This window comes from Dipodomys merriami, unplaced genomic scaffold (genome assembly GCF_024711535.1).
Source record: "Dipodomys merriami isolate MVZ:Mamm:240054 unplaced genomic scaffold, mDipMer1.0.p SCAF_891, whole genome shotgun sequence".
NCBI lineage: Eukaryota > Metazoa > Chordata > Mammalia > Rodentia > Heteromyidae > Dipodomys > Dipodomys merriami.
In genome coordinates, this window is record NW_027206503.1 from 290,484 (window position 1) to 311,406 (window position 20,923).

Below are 20,923 nucleotides of genomic sequence, written 5' to 3' on the forward strand. Positions count from 1 at the left end.
ACAAACAACTATCAACCAAGAATTCTGTAACCAGCTAAACTCTCCTTCATAACTGAAGGCCAAATAAAAATCTTCCATAGCAAATAAAAATGAAACAATACATCTCCACCAAACCAGCCCTACAAAAGATTGTTAAAGATGCCCCACACATAGAAAACCAACAAGACCACAATAAAGTCCAAGAAACTGCATCCAAACTGAGATTCCAAAAACCATAGGAAGAACACAGTTTTTGCAGCCCACAAGAAGGTTGATAACATGGCAAGAATCCCAAATACCTCTCAGTCTTATATCTTAATGTTAACGGACTTAACTCTCCAATTAAGCGACACAGACTGTCTAGTTGGATTAAAAAACAAGACCCTTCTATCTGCTGCCTTCAGGAGTCACATCTTGCCCGTAAAAAAAACACATTTTCAATGTTAAAGGCTGGAATAAAATCTACCAAGCAAACGGCCCCCATAAAACAGGCGGGAGTTGCAATCCTAATATCAGATAAAATAGACTTCAAATTAAAATTTGTGAGAAGAGATAAAGACGGTGGCTACATACTAATTAAGGGATATCTCCTTCAGGAGGATATTACAATTCTAAATATCTATTCGCCAAACAATGGAACACCCAAATTTATCCAAGAAACACTACTTTCCCTCAAATCCCATATAGATCCAAAGACATTAATTGTTGGAGATTTTAACACACCAATCTCCACACTAGATAGTTCAACTCGGCAAAAAGTCAACAGAGAAACTCCAGATCTAAACAGCTGCATAGATCAACAAGATTTAACAGACAATTACCAAACATTTCACCCAGCAGCATCAGAATACACATTTTTCTCAGCAGCACAAGGAACATTTTCTAAAATAGAAGACATTTTAGGCCACAAAGCAAACTTGTCTAAATTCAGAAACATTGAAGTTATACCTTGCATTCTATCTGACCAAAAGGGAATAAAATTAGAACTCAACACCAAATGCCACCAAAAAAATCCGGTATCACATGGAGGCTGAACAACACACTGTTGAATCACGAGTGGGTCATGGAAGGGATTAGAAAGGAAATTCTAATGTTCATGCTATTCAACAAAAATGAACACACAAATTACGAGCTCCTCTGGGACACAGCAAAAGCAGCACTCAGAGGCAAGTTTATAGCTCTGAGCTCCTACATCAACAAATTGGAGAGATCTACAACCAACAATTTAATGACACATCTAAACCTCCTTGAAAAAGAGTAGCAAGATAAACCCCAATCCAGTACACAGAAAGAAATAATTAAAAGTAAATCAGAATTAAATGAATCAGAATCCAAAAATTATAGAAACAATCAACAAAACAAAGAGTTGGTTCTTCGACAAACTTAACAAAATTGACAGACCCTTAGCAAGTCTTTTCAGAAAAAGATGAGAACACACCCAAATTAATAAACTCAGAGATGAGAATGGAAACATCACCACAGAAACAACAAAGATTCAGAACACTAAAAGGGAATAGTTCTCAAAACTTTATGCTAATAAATTTGAGAACTTAACAGAAATGGAACTTTTCCTAGCAAATATTGTCAAGCCAAAACTAAACCAAGATGAGTTTAACCATCTTAACAGGCCCATATCAAGCATTGAAATAGAAACAGCAATAAGAGCCCTGCCAGCTAAGAAAACTCCAGGACCAGATGGTGTTACAGCGGAATTTTACATGGCCTTCAAAGCAGAGTTAACAACAATACTCCTCCAATTCTTCAATGAAATTGAAAGAGAGAGTTCAGTACGTAACACATTCTATGAAGCCATCATAAGCCTCATTCCAAAACCAGGCAAGGACACATCAAAGAAAGAGAACTATAGACCCATTTCTTTGATGAAAATTGATGTAAAACTTCTCAACAAATTTTGGCCAATCAACTTCAACAATTCTTCCAAAAAATTATACACCACGATCAAACAGGATTCATTTCAGGGATGCAAAGCTGGTTCAATATATGCAAATCAATTAATATTATTCATCACATCAACAGGGGCAAGAAAAAGAACCGCATGGTTATCTCAACAGATGCAGAAAAAGCATTCGACAAGATCCAACACCCCTTTATGATGAAGGTTTTGGAAAAATTAGGAATCCAAGAAATATTCCTCAATACAATAAAGGCTGTATATGACAAATCTACAGCCAGCATTATACTTAATGGTGAAAAACTAAAGCCATTTCCTCTTAACTCAGGAACAAAACAAGGATGTCCACTCTCTCCACTTCTCTTCAATCTAGTATCAAATTGCCTAGGTTCAGCAATAAGACAAGATGCAGACATAATGTTGATCCATATAGGGAAAGAAGAAATAAAACACTCCCTCTTTGCATATAACCTGATCTTGTATTTAAAGAATCCCAGAGATTCCACTCCCAAATTACTCAAGCTGCTTCAAAACTTTGTCAAAGTAGCAGGGTTTAAAATTAACCCACCAAAATCAATGGCTTTTCTGTATGCCAACAATGAGAAAAGTGGGGCTGAAATTAGGAAAGCAACCCCATTTGTAATAGCCCCACAAAAAATAAAATATCTAGTAATTAACTTAACCGAAGAAGTGAAGGACCTCTATGATGAAAACTTTGAAATCTTCAAAAAGGAAATCAAAGCAGAACTTATAAAATGGCAAAACCTCCCATGCTCCTGGATTGGAAAGATTAACATCATGAAAATGGCAATACTTCCCAAGGGTAACTACAAATTCAAAGCGATACCTATCAAAATTCCAACCTCATTCTTCAAGGAAATAGAAGAGCCAATCCAAAAATTCATATGGAACAATAAAAACCCTGAATAGCAAAAACGCTCTTCCATGGAAAGAACACTGCTGGAGGAATATCAATACCAAATTTCAAAGTCTACTATAAAGCCATAGTAATCAAAACAGCTTGGTACTGGCACAAGAACAGACCTCAGGACCAATGGAATAGAATTGAAAACACAGAAATGAACCTACAGACCTATAGCCATCTAATATTTGATAAGTGAGCTAGAAAAACAGTGGAAGAAAGACAGCTTCTTCAGTAAATGGTGCTGGCAAAATTGGTTCACTACTTGTAGAAAACTAAAGCTAGATCCTTATATATCACCCTGCACCAGAATCAACTCCAAATGGATCAAAGACCACGAAGTCAAAGCAGACACTCTGAAAACATCACAGGATGGAATAGGAGAAACCCTACGTCTCCTAGGCCCAAACTGAAATTTTCTGAATAGAGACGCGGAAACACAACCAATCAAAGAAAGGTTGGACAAATGGGATTGCATGAAGTTGCAGAGCTTATGCATGGCAAAGGAGATAGCTAGCAAGATTAATAGAAAGCCCATGGATTGGGAGAAGATCTTTACTAACCATACAACAGACAAGGGTCTCATATCTATAATATACTTAGAAATCAAAAAATTAAAACCCCAACAACAAATCCTCAAAGAAACAACTACCCAATTAATAAGTGGGTAATGACTTAAAGAGAAGCTTCTCTGAAGAAGAAAGAAGGATGGCCAATAGACACATGAAGAAATGCTCAACGTCCCTAGCCATAAAAGAAATGCAAATCAAAACAAAATGGAGATACCACCTCACTCCAGTTAGAATGGCAAAAATCAAGAACTCTAACTACAACTGATGCTGGTGGAGATGTGGACAGAAGGGAACCTTACTTCATTGTTGGTGGGAATTTAATCTTGTTCAACCACTTTGGAAAGCAGTATGGAGGTTCCTCAAAAGACCTCACATAGAGCTCCCCTATAACCCAGCAATCCCACTTTTGGGCATTTACCCAAATGTTTACAAACAAGGCCACACTAAATCTACCAGCACAACTATGTTTATTGCAGCATTATTTACCATAGCTAAGATCTGGAACCAACCCAGATGCCCCTCAGTAGATGAATGGATCAAGAAAATGTGGTATATATACACAATGGAATTCTATGCCTCCATCAGAAAGAATGACATTGCCCCATTTGTTAGGAAATTGAAAAACTTGGAAAAAATTATATTAAGTGAAGTAAGCCAGGCCCAAAGAAACATAGGTCCCATGGTTTCCCTTATTGCAAAATCTTGTATATGTATGAGTCAAGTGGAAAAGATCAGATAATGTGATGTTAGGAAAATGAACCCTTAGATATGTACTTTAATGTTTTTTTTTCTTTCATGCATTTCTAACGCATTTATAAGATTATCTTTTCTTTGCTTTGTATGTCCCTTTCCCACAGTATAACCCCTGCTTTCACTATAGTTGATGTCAGTGTAACTTGTGGAGGACATGGGTAAAAACAAGTCGTTTAAGGATACAGGTGGACCTGTTGCAACAATGAGATGTACAAGTTGTCATGTCGAAAACGAGCTTTACAACGTTGGTGCGGGAAGGGGGAGGGGGGACGGATTGGGTGGGGGAGTGGGGGAGGCTGGGAAGGGATGTGAAGTGTAAACAAAGGAGGAGGCTGCAATGCTTGATAATAAATGTACACATAATCCTGCCCATGTAATTGTTACCACTCTGTACACTATGTTCACAAAAAAATAAAATAAAATAAAAAATAAAAAATGAAAAAAGAAATATGTATTTTATGACACTATTCTAAATCACCATGTAGAGACTGTGAATGTCTATTTTTTTTGTCCTAGTCCCAGGGTTTGATATAAGTACATGTTCATTTTCCTTGGGCTTTTTTCTCCTGAAGGTAAGCACTCTACCACTTGACCTGAGGTTCCATCTGAGGTTTTTGATGGTCAATTGAGAAAAGAGTCTCAAAGACTTTTCTGCCCAGTTGGACTTTCAACAGATATGTAATCTTAGTCCTGAGGATATTTTTCTCCTGAGTAGATAGGATTACAGGCATGAGTCACTAGTGTCCAGCCCTGCTTTTATGGTGGTTAAATGAAAATAAGCCTCTCAGAGAAGATCCTGCTTGGACTGCCTTCAAACCACAATATTTTTATCTTAGTCTCCTAATTAGCTAGTATTACAGGAATAGGTTGCTGGCATCCAACCAGATATACATTTTAAGGCTGAAATTTTCTTATATGTTATCCAACCAGATATACATTTTAAGGCTGAAATTTTCTTACTTATATGTCCTTAAAATCATTGCAATTAAACCCAACCCACCTCTATTGTTCCTATGGCCCAGTGTACCATATCTTCAGATAAAGACAGTTGATGAGCATATGGAGAAAACTTTCCTACTTTCACCTCAAGTTCAAGACCTTCTGGGAAATTCCATATGTTTACAATGTCATAGTCTGCTTCCAATTTCCTTTTCTCATCCAAAGTCACTTGATCTCCAGCAGTATTGTGAAACTGGATGTTCTTCAGAAAAGAGTGCAGCTAAAAGACATACATCATCTTATGGTGAAGTACATCCTGAGTTACGAAAGAAAACCTGAAGAAAAAAAGTTCCTGATTGCCTTTAAATTTTGATGTAGAATGAAAGAATAGTAGAACCACCTAATGAAGCATTCCAGAAGAGAATCTATGGAGGAATAAAAATAATTTTGCCAAATCTTGGTCACTCAGCAAAGGGGTAGATGCAATCTTTTCAAAAGAAACCAAGTCTAGAGAGTCACAAATAAGATGACTCTCAGTAGTCTAGCCAGTGTTTCCCACAACCACTAATTTTATGCATGTTGCTAATCTGAACTTGGTAAAATTTTAATATTTAAAGTAGAATAAAACTAGGTCCCTTATCCAAAATGTGGATAATTCTATTCAGCAGGTCATTCTTTTGCTATTAGATAAGAAACTCATAGGGAAACTCAAGGTGCATTTATAGTTTTCAAAACATCTGCTATATGGGAGGGGTCAAAGCAACAGCAATATATACAAGACAATATTTTGGAAATGATCTGTACAATTTTAGGGGGAGAGGGAGGGAAAGTAAGAGAAAAACGAATGAAGGGGTAACAAGTTTGACAAGAAATGTACTTACTATCTTACTTGTGTAACTGTAACCGCTCTGTATATCATCTTGACAATAAAAAATACGGAAAACTATCTCCTATGAATATTTGAGGCTATTTGTAATTAAAAGAATTTATGAAACATGGAACTCACTTGAACCTTGTTATGGCCTGCTTTTCCTGAAGAGCACTAAAATACGTCCAGAGTACTTCACAGACATTTAAACAAACATTATTTGTTGGATTTGGAAAACATACCAAAAATGCTTAAATTTTATATGGCATGAAAACTATCTAGGAAGTGACATTGCCTATGGGGTATGTGATCTAACACAGAAGGCCTTACCTGTGCAGGGGAAGTCACTGCCCCTTCCCTCTTTCCCACTGTTTGTGCTTCTGTTTGATGAAGAAGCAGCTCATGGAGAGCCTGGGCCACAGCATACACAGCATTGTATATATGGTAACTGTCTCCAGACATAGTCGTGTCAAAAATGTGTCCAGGCAACAAATCCAAGGAGGCTTCGTGAGGACAGTTCTCCCACATTACACAGTCTGACTCTGAATCTGAACAATTAAAAGACAGAAACCATAGCCTTGCTAGGAAAAAGTCTTCTGGATATTTGAAAGGGTTAACTGCCTTGACAAAATCTGTGAATCCCAAAATATCTGGATGATGGTGTGAAAAAATGAGAGGTACATGTAATGAACCTAATACAAAATATTTCCTCCTCATGGTGAACTCTAGCTGTGAGTTCATGATACAAACTTTTCCTTTTACTAAAAATTGCTCAATACATCTTACGATATCTAGTAAGGCTTCATTATCACCATGTATGATGAGGACGTTTGCTGAAGATTTATTAATCTGTTTATAAAGTGCCATGACTTTAAAAACATATGCCAAGCCAGAGGTTGGGATTGCTAGCTCAAAGTCTACACAAATTCTATTCTTGTCCATCTCTTCTTTTAATTCAGGAAGAATCCACAAGCCATTCTCATCTTGTGAGGTCAATAGTCCAACCCAGTTCCAGCTGAAATGAAGGAGTAAGGAGATCAGGGCAATGGCTATCGATGTGTCCTTTGAGGCCATCTGATACAGAGCAAGAAAGTTTTTATGGTCACTCAGAGCATGATCAAAAGGCCCAAATGTAAGCTAAACGGAATGAAAATTGAATGTTTCATGAATGAGAAGATTTCTATCCATTATGATCTTACTTATGATATGTATTAAATAACCATTTGAAGTAGGTGGAAGGTAGATTTTTCTTAGTTTAAAAAATTGTTTTTAATAGTTGTACATTTCAATTTGTTCCTACAAAGCTCCTTGATCTTTGTCACTATTTCCATCAACTCATTCAATCTATAGCAACTCTACCCATTCCTTGACTTTCCTTGGTCCATTTTCACACACACACATCTGAATATGTATATATATCTAAATATCTATATATAGACATATACATACATATATGTGATATGTTGTATTTTCCCAACATCTACTCCATATTTCTCTGCCCCTTTGCACATCCCTCTAACAACTCTCCACAGACAAGTTATGCTTCAATGTTCTAGTGCTAGTTTTTTATATCTCTTTGTTGATCAGAAATGTTATACCATGGGATTCCACCTCTATGTGTACCATAGTTTACAGATTAATCAAATCTATTTGTAAATGGATATGTGTGTGTCCTATATTTATTTTATATTACATGTTCATATTTTAGATTTAACTTTCACATATGAGAGAACACATGTCCCTTTCCCTTTGTGAGTCTGAGTTATATCATTCAACATAATATCTTACGTGCATGTGCACACATGTGTGTGTGTGTGTGAGTGAGAGAGAGTGTGTGTGTGTGTGTACTATTGTAGGAGCATGAACTCAAGGCCTCGTGTACTTCCTTGGCTTTCTCCCTCAAAGCTACCTCTCTATCACTCAAACCACACATTACTTCCTGCTTTTTGTTGGTTAATTAGAGATTTCTCCTTAGTAGCTTGGTTTGCAGTTAGCCATCAGGACACAGCTCAACATATTGCTATACTTTAAAGTCATTTTTCCATTTCCTGATTTTTTAAGAAAATTATTGACAATGCTTAAAAGTCCAAACAATCTCTTTGTGGCTCTAACTTTTCCAGTCCCTTTACTAAAAATGGTAGTGTGGATCTCTATTACTTTGAATACTTACTCTTGATATCACAAAATTTGATAGGCTCATAAATCCAGTATCTTCCTATAATTATCTTCTAACAGATGAAATGGCACCAAATTAGATACTTTTTTATATCCCTTCACTCCTCCCACTCTCACCTGGGGAAACCTGTACAGGTTCAGCAATATACCAATCTGGGAAGATAATAATCCTGATGGTCCTGTCAGTACTGCTATAGACTTGCTCACTCTCACACAAGAGTAGTTTGGAAGGTTGTCCTTCCCAAAGAGGCTCGTGAAGGGATTTTTAAATGTTTTCCAAGTTTCCATATGAGCATTACAGATATTAAATCCTAGCGTCAAGTTATGTAAAATATGAGGATTTTCATCGATCTCTTCAATAGCAAAAGCCAAGGCCAAAACAAACTGGTAGGTGTTGAAGATAAACCTGCATAATGAGCATAGAAATTTAAAACTTATCAATTTGATGGACTAAGTACTTGCTTCTGTGCCAATGAATATGTTAAAGCATTATCCCAACTATGATGGAATGCAAATATAGTCTTTTATGCTTCTCTATGGGATTAAGGACATGAAGGGAATTTGTCATGCATAAGATTAAGAAACTTAAGAGAGAGCTTGCTTATTCCCCATAATCACATGCACCACAGCAAACACTAATGTTGTCCATTAAACATGGAATAGTCTTTCATGAGACACCAAATATTCTCTTGCTTTTTATCTTCGAGTAACTAGCTCCACTGTGTGAAAAATCTTGTGTTTTCGGTCACCCAGTTTATCTTATGTGGTTATAAGGCAGGCTGGGCTAAGTAATACATCTTCAATAGTTATTTAAGGAAGATTCTATATTAAGTTTCTCTAACTAACAGACCTGAAATATTGAACAGCTCTTCCTGCAATATCAGCCAGAAGACAGCTCAAATACCAGGTGAAGGAATTTTATTCTTATTTATGTAATAAAACCAAGGGGATGAATCTAACTGCAAGCACATCATAATGGAGAAAGAAATCTCCAACATGAAGAGTAATGAAAGAATTGTAAACTTTACATTGAAATCCAAAGATTCAAGGCCACCATTGTAAAATGCAGTAATCTCTATTGCCTTCCCAATATTGTTAGGTTGAGATTCTAGAAAGACTACAGAGGAATAAAGAGAATCAACACTTTGCTCTCTCTCTGTTATGTCTGTGCAATGGTGTGAGTATGTGTACACACACATTCTAAAGAAATAATATTGAATCAATACATATTGTTTAAAAAGGAAATAATGGAGGCTAGGAAGAAATAAAAATGTGAGGCTTAACTTGTTTAACTCATGGTATACACATACTTGAAATTTCAATTTGGAAGCCTATCATGTTAATGATGTCTTCTAAACAGAAACAAATAGTAAGCTTGAATAAAGTCTAATTGAACATATGCATATATAGGAGGAACCTGAAAGTAAGAATGAAGACATGTGGGAAATGATTGGTCAAAAGCTGACAACACTATTTTGAAAAAGCAAATATTAGTGTATTGAGGATTTAGTAAATGGTTGAGAATGACAAAAGTTAAAATGCTTGTTCTAAGAAGCAATGGCAGAATTTAACTTTCCTAATGTAGACAATGATAGAAATATGAGATAGCTAGAGATGAAAGCTTAATCAAATATTTGACCACAACACATACTCGTGTACAGAAGCTATAAATGGAACTCATAACACATAGGTATTCCTCTGTTTTCCTAATGGCTGACTCCTCATTAGAATCCATAGAATCCTGGAGAGCACGGCAGACAATCTTTAAAAGATTAGGGACAAAAATGGATAAATTGGGTACTAAGATTACTGTTGCCAGCAAAGACATCCATTAGAAGTGAAGGATAAAAGGGTAAAGATATTCCCAGACAAGTACAATTAAAAGAATATACTCCCACACACCTGTTCCACAAAAAAAAAACAACAAAAGTATTCTATTTGTCATCCAAATTTAATGCACATGTAATATGACCACTTTGTGAGAAAATCAGAATGGGTAGACAGCTGTTTGAAGAAGTTTTTAAATGGGAAATGTTAAATGTTTATGGAACCACTGTATACAAAAATAAATAGTTATTTTTACATAGTTAACAGAAAAGCATTTTGTGCAAAAGATTGAACCATAGATGAGTAATAAAAGTATTCAAGAATGTGTAAAACCTGCTAGTGAAAGTGGCTATAAAACTAGTTGAAAATACTCTAACATTGTAAATGTGCTAGCAAAATCACACACACAATTTTTATGCAGAGGGAAAAATTGTTAATATAATTACATCTTGTAATTACTGTAGAATCTAAAATTGGATATCCAATATTACAAATGATAAGAGGAATATAATGCAGTTGCAGTTCCTGTTTGTCTTTAACATTTCATCTTACTATATTAAATGAAAGATTTAATTTAAAAGTAAATTAAAAGATTTCATTATGACATTTCTGAACATTCATTTATGGACTTTGATCATAGCCCTCTATTGCTTGTATGTTTATTTTCTCTTTTTATTTCATCCTCCTCATCCCAGAGAGTTGTTATTCCAAAATAGCTTCTTGTCATCTATTTTCAGCCCAGTAATTACCAGAAAATATATAACAGCAAATGAAAGCACATAATCCAGTAATCAAAAGACACTACTATTGAACTTCCTTCATAACCACTGAAGGAGAGAAAAAGTCGAAGAAGCTTCAATTAACATGGAGAACAAATTACATAATAGCAATAAGGAACTGTGACCTGTCAACAATGACTGCATAGGTAAATGCATGAAATTCTACCAGTAAGAGCTAAAATGGCTGAATGAATAAAAACCCAAGGCCAAAGGAAACGTTGATGCCAAGAAACTCACTTCACCATCAGTGGCCCTCAGTGAGTATAAGAAAGGTCAGTAAATACAATTGAAATACAAAAGAAACTAGGAGTGTGTATAACATATCCAATAGACTTTAATCAAAGCAATGAAGTGACATTTTGTAATGTAATGATGAAGATATCAAGTTTACAAGATGAAATAGCAATTCAAAATGTGTATTTACATACTATACAATCACTAAACTATGTTAAGCAGACTTTGATAGTCCTCAATATAATAATAGCTGAAGATTTTATGGATGGATCATTCTGACAAAATCAACAGGGAGGCAGCAGATCTAAATTTCAAACTTGATCAGAAGATCCTCACATACACCAGCTGAACACCTCATTCAACTTCTGAGTAAAACTTCTCTCCAAGCAAACAATCATGGGATGGGACACAAAGCCATCCAGATTTTTAAAATGTTGAAAGTTTATTGAGCATATATACAAACACATATAGTAAGGATAGAAATTAAAAAGGAAAATAAGCATATAACATGAAAATTACATGAATTATCCATTAACCAAAATTAAGTAGTAAAATAATAATTAAGATTATTCAATTTAATTAAATGATTAATGGATGATAAAGTGAATTGTTTTCAAGGCAAATTTCAAGAAATAAATATAATGAAAACCATAAATAAATGAAAGTAAATGAAAATAAAATGAAATAAATAAAATGAAAACCATATTGTTATAGAAAAAGGGGAATAAAAGGAAAACATAACCTTTCCTATAAATCAAGAGAACAGATAATTAGCTGAAGCACCTGCACTGCATCTGAAGGAACTAGAAACAAATTGATTTTTTTATTGTACTGTTTTCTGTTCTTCTTTTTCCTCTTTTTCCATTTTTCCTTTCGCTTTTTCTTTGGTATAATCCCCTCTTGTCCTGTTTGTTATTCCTCTAAAGTTTTGCATATAAGCTTATTTAATTTGTGGAAGAGAATGGAAAACAGAAAGGGTGGGACAAAAGGTGAAACAATTAAGCAATGATACACATTAGACAATATGGCATAAACTATACCCCTTGTCAGGGAGAGTAGTTGGGATAGAAGAAACTGAAGGAGAATGAGGGAGGGAGTGACACTGTTCAAAAAGAAATATACTCACTAGCTTAATTATTTAACCCCTTTGTATATATTCTTTACAATGTAATTTTTAAAAATTGAAAATAAAATAATGAAGATAAAAGAAAATAAAAAAAAACTATGGCTATAGAAAATTTAGGAAATGGTAAAAACTTCCACAAGTTAGTAAAAGGAATGAAATAATCAAGTAGAAACAGTGAGACAAAAGGTATGCCAATTTAACAGTAATACTTACTAGACACTGCTTTGGAAATGAATTTTACATCTTGGAGCAGAAGAGGAGTCAGGCGATCAAGAAGTGGGAGGAAACATGTGGAGGCATAACATTGTTCAAAAAGAAATGTATTCTTTACCTGACTTACATAGCTATAACCTCTCTATAATCATCTTTATATTAAAATTAAATTCAAAAAGAAAAGGAAATAGAGTATGAAAACACAGAAGCAATAATCAATCAAGCAAAGAGGACGTTCTACAAATCAAAAGGTAGATAAAACTGAAGTAAATATCACGAAGAGCTTACCATCATAGAAAGAAGAATATACTTGGATGGAAACTAGATTTCTCTCTTACTTGTAGGCAGAAAACCGCTCAAAAGTACATGCGAGATAAAATAATGAAACTGAGGTGTTTCTCTAGCAAAAGGATGGGATGTCAGGGTAGAGAAGACACAGAGCATTTATGTGTGCACTTGGAGTTACCATTGCCCATCCTGAGAACAAATTTGTAAATGGAAATACAATGATGAGTTACTTACGGCTTGTTCTGTCCATCTCCAGAATCATCACTTTGAGTGCGATCTGTTCCCAAAGTGTAGAGAGGGAAAAACCCAGCAATCATTTCATCTCCATCCATGTGTGCTCGTTGCTTCATAGTAGAAAAGCAGCCAGTGCCAGCACAGGACCTGATAAGGAGGGGAAGCTGGAGAAGAACAATTGTGAACATCAAAAGGCTCATTTTTGACGCACCTGCCTAGGTGAAATTCTGGCTGTCAGGTATATATATTCATAAATCTTTTTATTGGTGTCTATGTGTCTTTTTATTGACAGAGAGGTACACTGTAGCGCATCTTTCATTAAAGCCTCTGTGAATCCTCAGGAATAATGGGTAAAACTTCCCTGGGGCTCTGCATCTGTGGCCCTGAATGCAGAGAAAAACATGAATTGAAAACATGTTTGCAGATTCTCCTTCTTCATCCTAAGTAATGTGATTTCCTCCAGGACAGCAGATAGTGATGCCCCAGGGATGAAGTTGTCTTTGATGTATTTGCTCTAATATCTGTGTGAAGGAACTATTTGCATCAAAGTTATTTGGGATGACGCAACCGGATTGCATCAGAATATGCCATTTCAGGTGCATGGTGAAATGGCCAAAAAAAATTATGCCAGTGAGATGTCAATGAAAGATATTATTGCATCATACCCAGATGGTAAATTCACACACCTATTATCCAAAACAGCTACAGAACATTGCTGGTTGATTCAAGCAGGTTACAGTCCAGATTCAATATACAGAGGTCTCTACAAATGCATCCATTTACCATTGCCTAAGGAAGCAACAATGTTCCTGATCTATTGATTGTTTACTTTGTTGTGCTAAAAGTTTTTAGTTTGATATAATCCCAGTTGGTATTTCTTGTTCTTGTTTACTGAGCTATTTGGAGTTTTAATCAGGAAGTTACTACCTAAACGAAATTTTCCATTTTTGTCCATATTGTAGTACTTTATCTCAAGTTTTAGCTCATAAATATCAGGGTGCTGAAAAACAATGATCATTCACAATATAGGGCATCCTTGGTACTTGGACACGGTGTCCAGGGAAGATGGCCGCAAGTGTGTGCCTAAAGAACCTCTGTGAAAAGAAGCATTTAATCAGCACATGGGCTGGCCTTGTGTGTACACATGTGGGGTCTATACACCCAGGGGCATGGCTGCCTGGCGCTCTCTCTCTCGCTCTCTCTCTCTCTCTCTCTCTCTCTCTCTCTCTCTCTCTCTCTCTCTCTCTCTCTCTCTCTCTCTCTCTCTCTCTCTCTCTCTCTCTCTCTCTCTCTCTCTCTCTCTCTCTCTCTCTCTCTCTCTCTCTCTCTCTCTCTCTCTCTCTCTCTCTCTCTCTCTCTGCAGACAGCAATTGCTTCCAGGACTCTGAGTAAAGTCCCACAAAAGACAAATGCATCAAAAACGGACACAATGGAATTATATGCTTCCATAAGACAGAATAATACTGTGCCACTCAGAAGGAAATGGAAAAATGTGGAAAAAATTATATTAAGTAAAGTAAGCCATACCCACAGAGACATAGGTTGCATGGTTTCCCTCCTTTTTTCTAACTAGAATATTCATATAAGTTAAAAGTAAACACGCTGGATGATAAAAGCCAAAAATACACTGGATGGAAAAAGACAAAAAAATACACAAAAACACATGATAAATTATACTGGACTCCAATCATTCACACTGTGAGACCCAAGGAGGATATTCTAAAGAGGGTCATGAATCCCAATAAGTGATTGCATATGAGCATATAAAATGATATTTATAGATATGAACTCAAAGACTTGGAAATGAAGGTTTCGATATTTTGTTTATGTTTTCTTTGTCTTGTTTTTATTTTCTGTACATTTTGTCTTGTATGTCAGTTTAACCCTTTTGGGGAGTGTAAAGGGGGAGCATAAAAATTGTAGGACAAAATGCAGCAGAGATAATCACTAGACACGATTTTGAAAATGAACTACAACTCGTGAGCAAGATTGGGATGATAAAAATGGAGGAAGAAAGGGTAGGGTTGATGCTGTTCAAAAAGAAATGTATTCATTAATTGACTTACTTAACAGTAAGCCATCTGTATGTCACTTTTACCATAACAGTAAAAGAATAATCTTCTAAGATGAAGTATGTATCCATTAAGTGTTTGTAAGAATTAAGGGGATATTGAATTGAATTATAATTGCAGATGTTCCACATACACTAATGGCAAAAATAGGGCATTTCTGCTCAAAATGAATAGTACAACAAAGATTTTACCTGCTATTTGAGGAGATAGAGTATCTCTATGCCCCTAGAATTATTGTATGTATAGTTTGTCTTCCCTAATGCCATTAGGATATCACAGTACATCACATTGTCACTTTAACCTGGACAGGGTTAAGTCTATTACAAGGTGTTGTAGAACTTGACTTCACAGCCCACCCTTTCTGTACACCTACCATAAGTTAGCAAACACCCAGCATATACTGAACTATCTGTTCAAAAGGTGAGTGCCAATTCTAATACCATGGGACTCTTTACCTGCAGGAAGAACATAAGGAATAGGCTTGTGAAGTATGTGCTCAGAGAAGCATCCTTTTTGGCTGATGTCAGAACCACGTGTCCATAAACAGTGGTGGTGCTAGCTTAGGCTGGTCCTTTGAAGTGTGCTGTCCACAGCTGTGGAAACTTTTCTGTGCCTCTCTTTCCTTATAAGTATAACATTCTCTTCATATAGTTTCAGTTATCTGAGGCAAGAAACAAAGAAGACATTTTTATGAAGAAGACACCAGATTCTATCTGGAAGAAATTTCCTAACCTAGATATATACAGAGCAAGGATAGCAGAGATCAGACTGAGAAGACTCTAGTCACACAGACATATCTGGGGTTGGTTGTCCATATGTATGGAGCACCTACAGCATAAAAGCATTATTTCTAGAAACTGAGTGTAGTTTCTTAAGATGATCAGGAAACCCACGCTCTGCTGGGCTTCAGGAAATAGAGAACTCTCTTTAACACTAGAAATCCTGAAGAGTTCAGTAGGTGTGAAGTCCTCAAAGACTCATCTAGACAGAATGAAATTCTCAACTCCAGTTTGAACTTCATATCATAGGACCAACTCAGAAAGTAAGAATGCTTTGGTTTCAAGGGAGGATAATTTTCTTCAGCATGTTGATGTGTGTGTGTGTGTGTGTGTGTGTGTGTGTGTGTGTGTGTGTGTGTGTGTGTGTGTGTGTGTGTGTGTGTGTGTGTATGTGTGTGTATGTGTGTTGGACATGGGCAAGCACTAGAGGCCATAAGTGTTGTGATGTGCCCTAGAACCCTGAGGATTGGGTCTTTTTCTACAGGAAGAAGAAGACATAGAATGGTGGGTATTGTTTTCAGCTCTGGACGAGGCTGCAGCTTAAAGTTTAACTCTGTGACAAGTCATTCTCATGACAGAGAAAGGTCATCCTTTCAGAAAAGAATACAGCTACTAACAACATTTTGTCTCTGGCTTCCTCCCTAGAGTTTATCATCACTAAATACTTGCCTCCTCCTTTGTTTTCCCCCTACCATTACATCCGTCCCACCTCAACAACTACCACACCCCCTTGCCGAAGTTGTAAAGTTCATTTTCAACATAATGTCTTGTACATCTCATTGTTATATCGGTCAACTTGTATCCTTTTCTAAGCATTTTGTTTTTTCCCTTCTCCTCCCTGAATTAGAGTAGATGCAGGGCAATGAAAACAAATACAGTGACAGTAGGGGTTATACCATGAGGGGAGAACATGTAAAGCAACAAAAAATTACATGGCACATTATAAATACATTAGAAACTATAGTAAGAAAGAAAAAACATATTTGTGTCCCTATCTTGGGGTTCATTTCACTTAACATCATCATATATGGTCATATGTACATAGCTTTTGGCCTTTACTGTTTGTCCTACATATGTACTAGATATTGCAAATAAGGTAAACCGTGGAACCTATGTTTCTTTGGGCCTGGCTTACTTCACTTAATATAATTTTTTCCAAGTCTTTCCATTTCCTATAAAATGGGGCAATGTAATTATTTCTGATAGAAGCATAAAATTCCAATATATATATATATATATAAAATATATGCTACATTTTCTTGATACATTCATCTACTGAGAGGCATCTGGGTGGGTCCCATATCTTAACTATGGGAAATAATGCTGTGATAAACATACTGTGCTGATAGCTTTAGTATTGCCTTGTCGGTGATCATTTGGGTAGATGCCCCAAACTGTAATTTCTGGGTTATAGAGGAGCTCTATGTGGAGTCTTTTGAGGAAACTCCATACTACTTTCCAAAGTAGTTGAACAAGTTTTCACTCTCAACAACAATGCAGTAAAGTTCCCTTCTATCCACATCCCCTCCAGCATCTGTTGTGATTAGAGATTTTGATTATAGCCATTCTAACTGGGGTGGGGTGTAATCTCAATGTTGTTTTGATTTGCATTTCTTTTATGTCTAGAGAAATAGAGCATTTCTTCATGTGTCTATTGGGCATTCTAATTTCCTCTTCAGAGAAGTTTCTCTGTAAGTCTTTAGCCCACTTATTTATTGGGCAGTTGTTTCTTTGAGGATTTGTTGTTGGGGGATGTAGTTTTTTGAGTTCAGGTATATTTCAGATATGAGACCCTCGTCTGTTGTATGGCTAGTGATGATCTTCTCTCAATCTGTGGGCTTTCTATTGATATTGCTAACTATGCCTTTGCCATGCAGAAGCTCTGGAATTTTATGCAATCCTATTTGTCTAACCTTTCTTTGATTTGTTGTGTTTCTGGATTTCTATTAAAAAATTTCAGCCTATGTCAAGGAGATCTATCGTTTCTCCTATTTTGATCTGTAATGTTTTCAGGGTTACTGCCTTGACTCCAAGGTCTTTGATCCATTTGGAGTTGATTCTTGTGCAGGGTGATATATAAGGATCTAGCTTTAGTTTTCTAAAAGTGATTAACCAATTTTGCCAGCACCATTTACTGAAGAGGTTGGTTTTTTCCATTCTATTTTTTAGCTCCTTTATCGAAAATTAGGTGGCTATAGGTCTGTGGGTTCATTTCTGGGTTTTCAATTCTATTCCTTTTGTTGTGAGGTCTGTTCTTGTGCCAGTACCGAGATGTTTTTATTATTATGGCTTGGTAGTAGAGTTTGAAAATTGATACTGATATTCCTCCAACACTGTTCTTTCTATTAAGTATCATTTTTGCTATTTGGGGTCTTTTATTGTTCCATATGACTTTTTGGATTGACTTCTATTTTCTTGAAGAACGAGCTTGGAATATTGATAGGTATGTCATTGAATTTGTAGATAGCCTTGGGAAGTATTGCCATTTTCACGATGTGTATCCTTCCAATCCAAGAGCATCAGAGATTTTTCAACTTTCTAAGTTCCGTTTTGATTTCCTATTTCAGTTTTTTTTCCTCATAAAGATCCCTCAGTTCTTTGATTAAGTTCATTCCTAGTTATTTTATTTTTTGTTGGGTATTATGAATGTAGTTGCTTTCCTGATTTCAGCCACACTTTTCTCAATGTTGGCATATAGAAAAGCCATTGATTTTTCAGAGTTAATTTTATACCCTGCTACTTTGCCAAAGTTTTGAATCAGCATGAGTAATTTGGGATTGGAGTCCATGGGATTCCTTAAAAACAAGACCATGTCATCTGCCAAGAGGGAGAGTTTTATATCATCTTTCCCTATTTTGATCACTTTTATGTTTCCATCTCGTCTTATTGCTGTACATAGGCATCCTAATACTAAATTGAACAGAAGTGGAGAGAGTGGACATCCTTTCCTTTTTTGCGAGCTAAGAGGAAATGGCTTTAGTTTTTAACTATTAAGTATAATGCTGGCTTTAGATTTGTCATATGCAGCCTTGATTGTATTGACGAAGGTTCACTGGATTCATAGTTTTTCCAGAGCCTTCATCATAAAGTGGTGTTGGATCTTGTCAAATGCTTTCTCTGCATCTATTGAGGTAAACATGTGGTTCTTATCCTTCCTCTTGTTGATGTGATGAATTATATTAATTGATTTGCATATATTGAACCAGATTTGCATCCCTGAAATGAAACTTGTTTGATTTTGGTGTATGTTTTTTTGGAGGAATTGTTAAAGTCGATTGGCTAAAATTTTGTTGAGGAGTTTTGCATCAATGTAGATCAAAGAAATGGGTCTCTAGTTCTCTTTCTTTGATGAGTCCTTGCCTGGTTTTGGGATGAGGGTCATGATGGCTTCATAGAATGAGTGCGGTAATCAACTTCCTCTTTCAATTTCATTGAAGAGTTGTAGGGGTACTGGTGTCAGCTCTGCTTTGAAGGCCTTGTAGAATTCTGTTGTAAATCCATCTGGTCCCGACTTTTCTTAGATGGGAGGTCTCTTATTGCTGCTTCTATTTCAATGCTTGATAGGGGCATGTTAAGTTGATTTAATTCAACTTGCTTTAGTTTCGGCATGACGATATTTGCTAGAAAAACTTCCATTTTTGCCAGGTTCTCAAACTTATTAGCATAAAGCTTTGAGAAGTATTCCCTTATAATGTTCTCAATTTTGGTTGTTTCTGTGGTGATCTTTACATTCTCATCTCTAAGTTTGTTTATTTGGGTGTGTTCTCTTCTTTTTCTGATAAGATTTGCTAAGGGTCTGTCCATTTTGTTAATTTTTTTTGAAGAATCAACTCTGTTTTGTTGATTCTTTTTATGGTGTTTTGGGATTCTAATTCATTTAATTTTGATTTAATTTTAATTTTAATTATTTCTTACCATCTACTGGATTAGGGTTTATCTTGCTGCTCTTTTTCAAGGAGGTTCAGATGTCTTATTAAATTGTTGGTTTCAGATCTTTGTAATTTATTGATGTAGGAACTCAAATCTATAAACTTGCCTCTGAGTACTGCATTTTCTGTGTCCCAGAGGAGTTGACAATTTGTGTGTTCATTTTTGTTGAATGTTATGAATATGTGAATTTCCGTTCTAATCTCTCCCATGACCCACTGGTGATTCAACAATGTGTTGTTCAGCCGCCATATGGTACAATACTTTCTTTGGCGGCTTTTGGTGTTAAGTTCTAATTTTATTCCCTTGGATGCCATTTCCTAGCCTTTACTGTGGTCTTCTTGGTTTTCTAAGTTTAGAACATCTTAAGTAGGCCTGGTTTGGTGGAAATATATTGTTTCAATTTTTCTTTGCTATGGATGCTTTTCATTTGACCTTTGGTTATGAAGGAGAGTTTAGCTGTGTACAGAATTCTTGGTTGACAGTTGTTTGTCTTTAAGGCATGGCATATATCCTTCCAGGCTCTTATTGCTTGAATCATTTCTGCTGAGAAATCTGAGGTGATTCTAATGGGTTTTCCTCTATAGGTAATTGATCTTTTCTCTTTGAGAGCTTTAAGGGTCCTTTACTTGGCCTGAATTGATGCTTTGCAGATTATAATGTGATGGTGGGATGTGCTGTTCTGGTCTGGTCTATTTGGGGTTCTAAAAGCTTCTTGAATCTGAATAGGCATATCTTTTTGGATGTTTGGGAAGTTCTCTGTTAGGATTCTGTTAAATAAATTTCCTAGACCATTACCTTCTGTCTCTAGGTGCTCCTCCACACCCCTTATCCTCAGATTAGCCCTTCTGATAGTGTCTTCCAAATATTGAATAGTTCTATCATATTTCTTGGATTTGTCTTGGATAGTTGTATGTTCTTTCTCTATAATATCTAGGCTGTGTTCAATCCCCGAGATTGGATCTTCTGCATGGTCTAACTTATTGTCAAGTCTCTCTATGTTGTTTTTAATTTCTTTTCCTTCTACTTGGTCAGCTTTGATGGCTTCAAATTCTTTGTTGGAGCTTTGTTTTAGATCTTTAGGAACTTTACTTCCTTAATTTGGTGTTCCGTGTTTATTCTCAAATCACTCAGTTGATTGGTTATGTTTTCCTTGGACTGCCATTCCTTCTGTCGGGCTCCATTCAGCATTTCATTCATGGTCTTCCTGAATTCTATCTGCTGTCTGTTTATGGATTCCATGAATACCTTTATGGTTCTTTGTCTATTCTCATCCCACTCTTACAATTCCTGCAATACTCTTTGATTAGCTTCCTCATGTTTT

At 36.0% G+C, this 20,923-nt stretch overlaps 1 protein-coding gene across 1 annotated transcript in view; it reads right to left on the reverse strand.

The window, feature by feature from the left end:
- Nucleotides 1-19,281, reverse strand: part of LOC138820514 (vomeronasal type-2 receptor 116-like) — a 28,482-nt gene extending 9,201 nt beyond the window's left edge. The window contains exons 1-5 of the mRNA XM_070012191.1: nt 19,148-19,281; nt 12,822-12,968; nt 8,238-8,526; nt 6,276-7,082; nt 5,139-5,357 (exon numbers count right to left, since the gene is read on the reverse strand). Coding sequence (XP_069868292.1) covers nt 5,139-5,357; nt 6,276-7,082; nt 8,238-8,526; nt 12,822-12,968; nt 19,148-19,281 — 1,596 coding nt within the window. The remainder of the gene's footprint in view (nt 1-5,138; nt 5,358-6,275; nt 7,083-8,237; nt 8,527-12,821; nt 12,969-19,147) is intronic.
- Between the last annotated feature and the right edge of the window lie 1,642 nt (nt 19,282-20,923).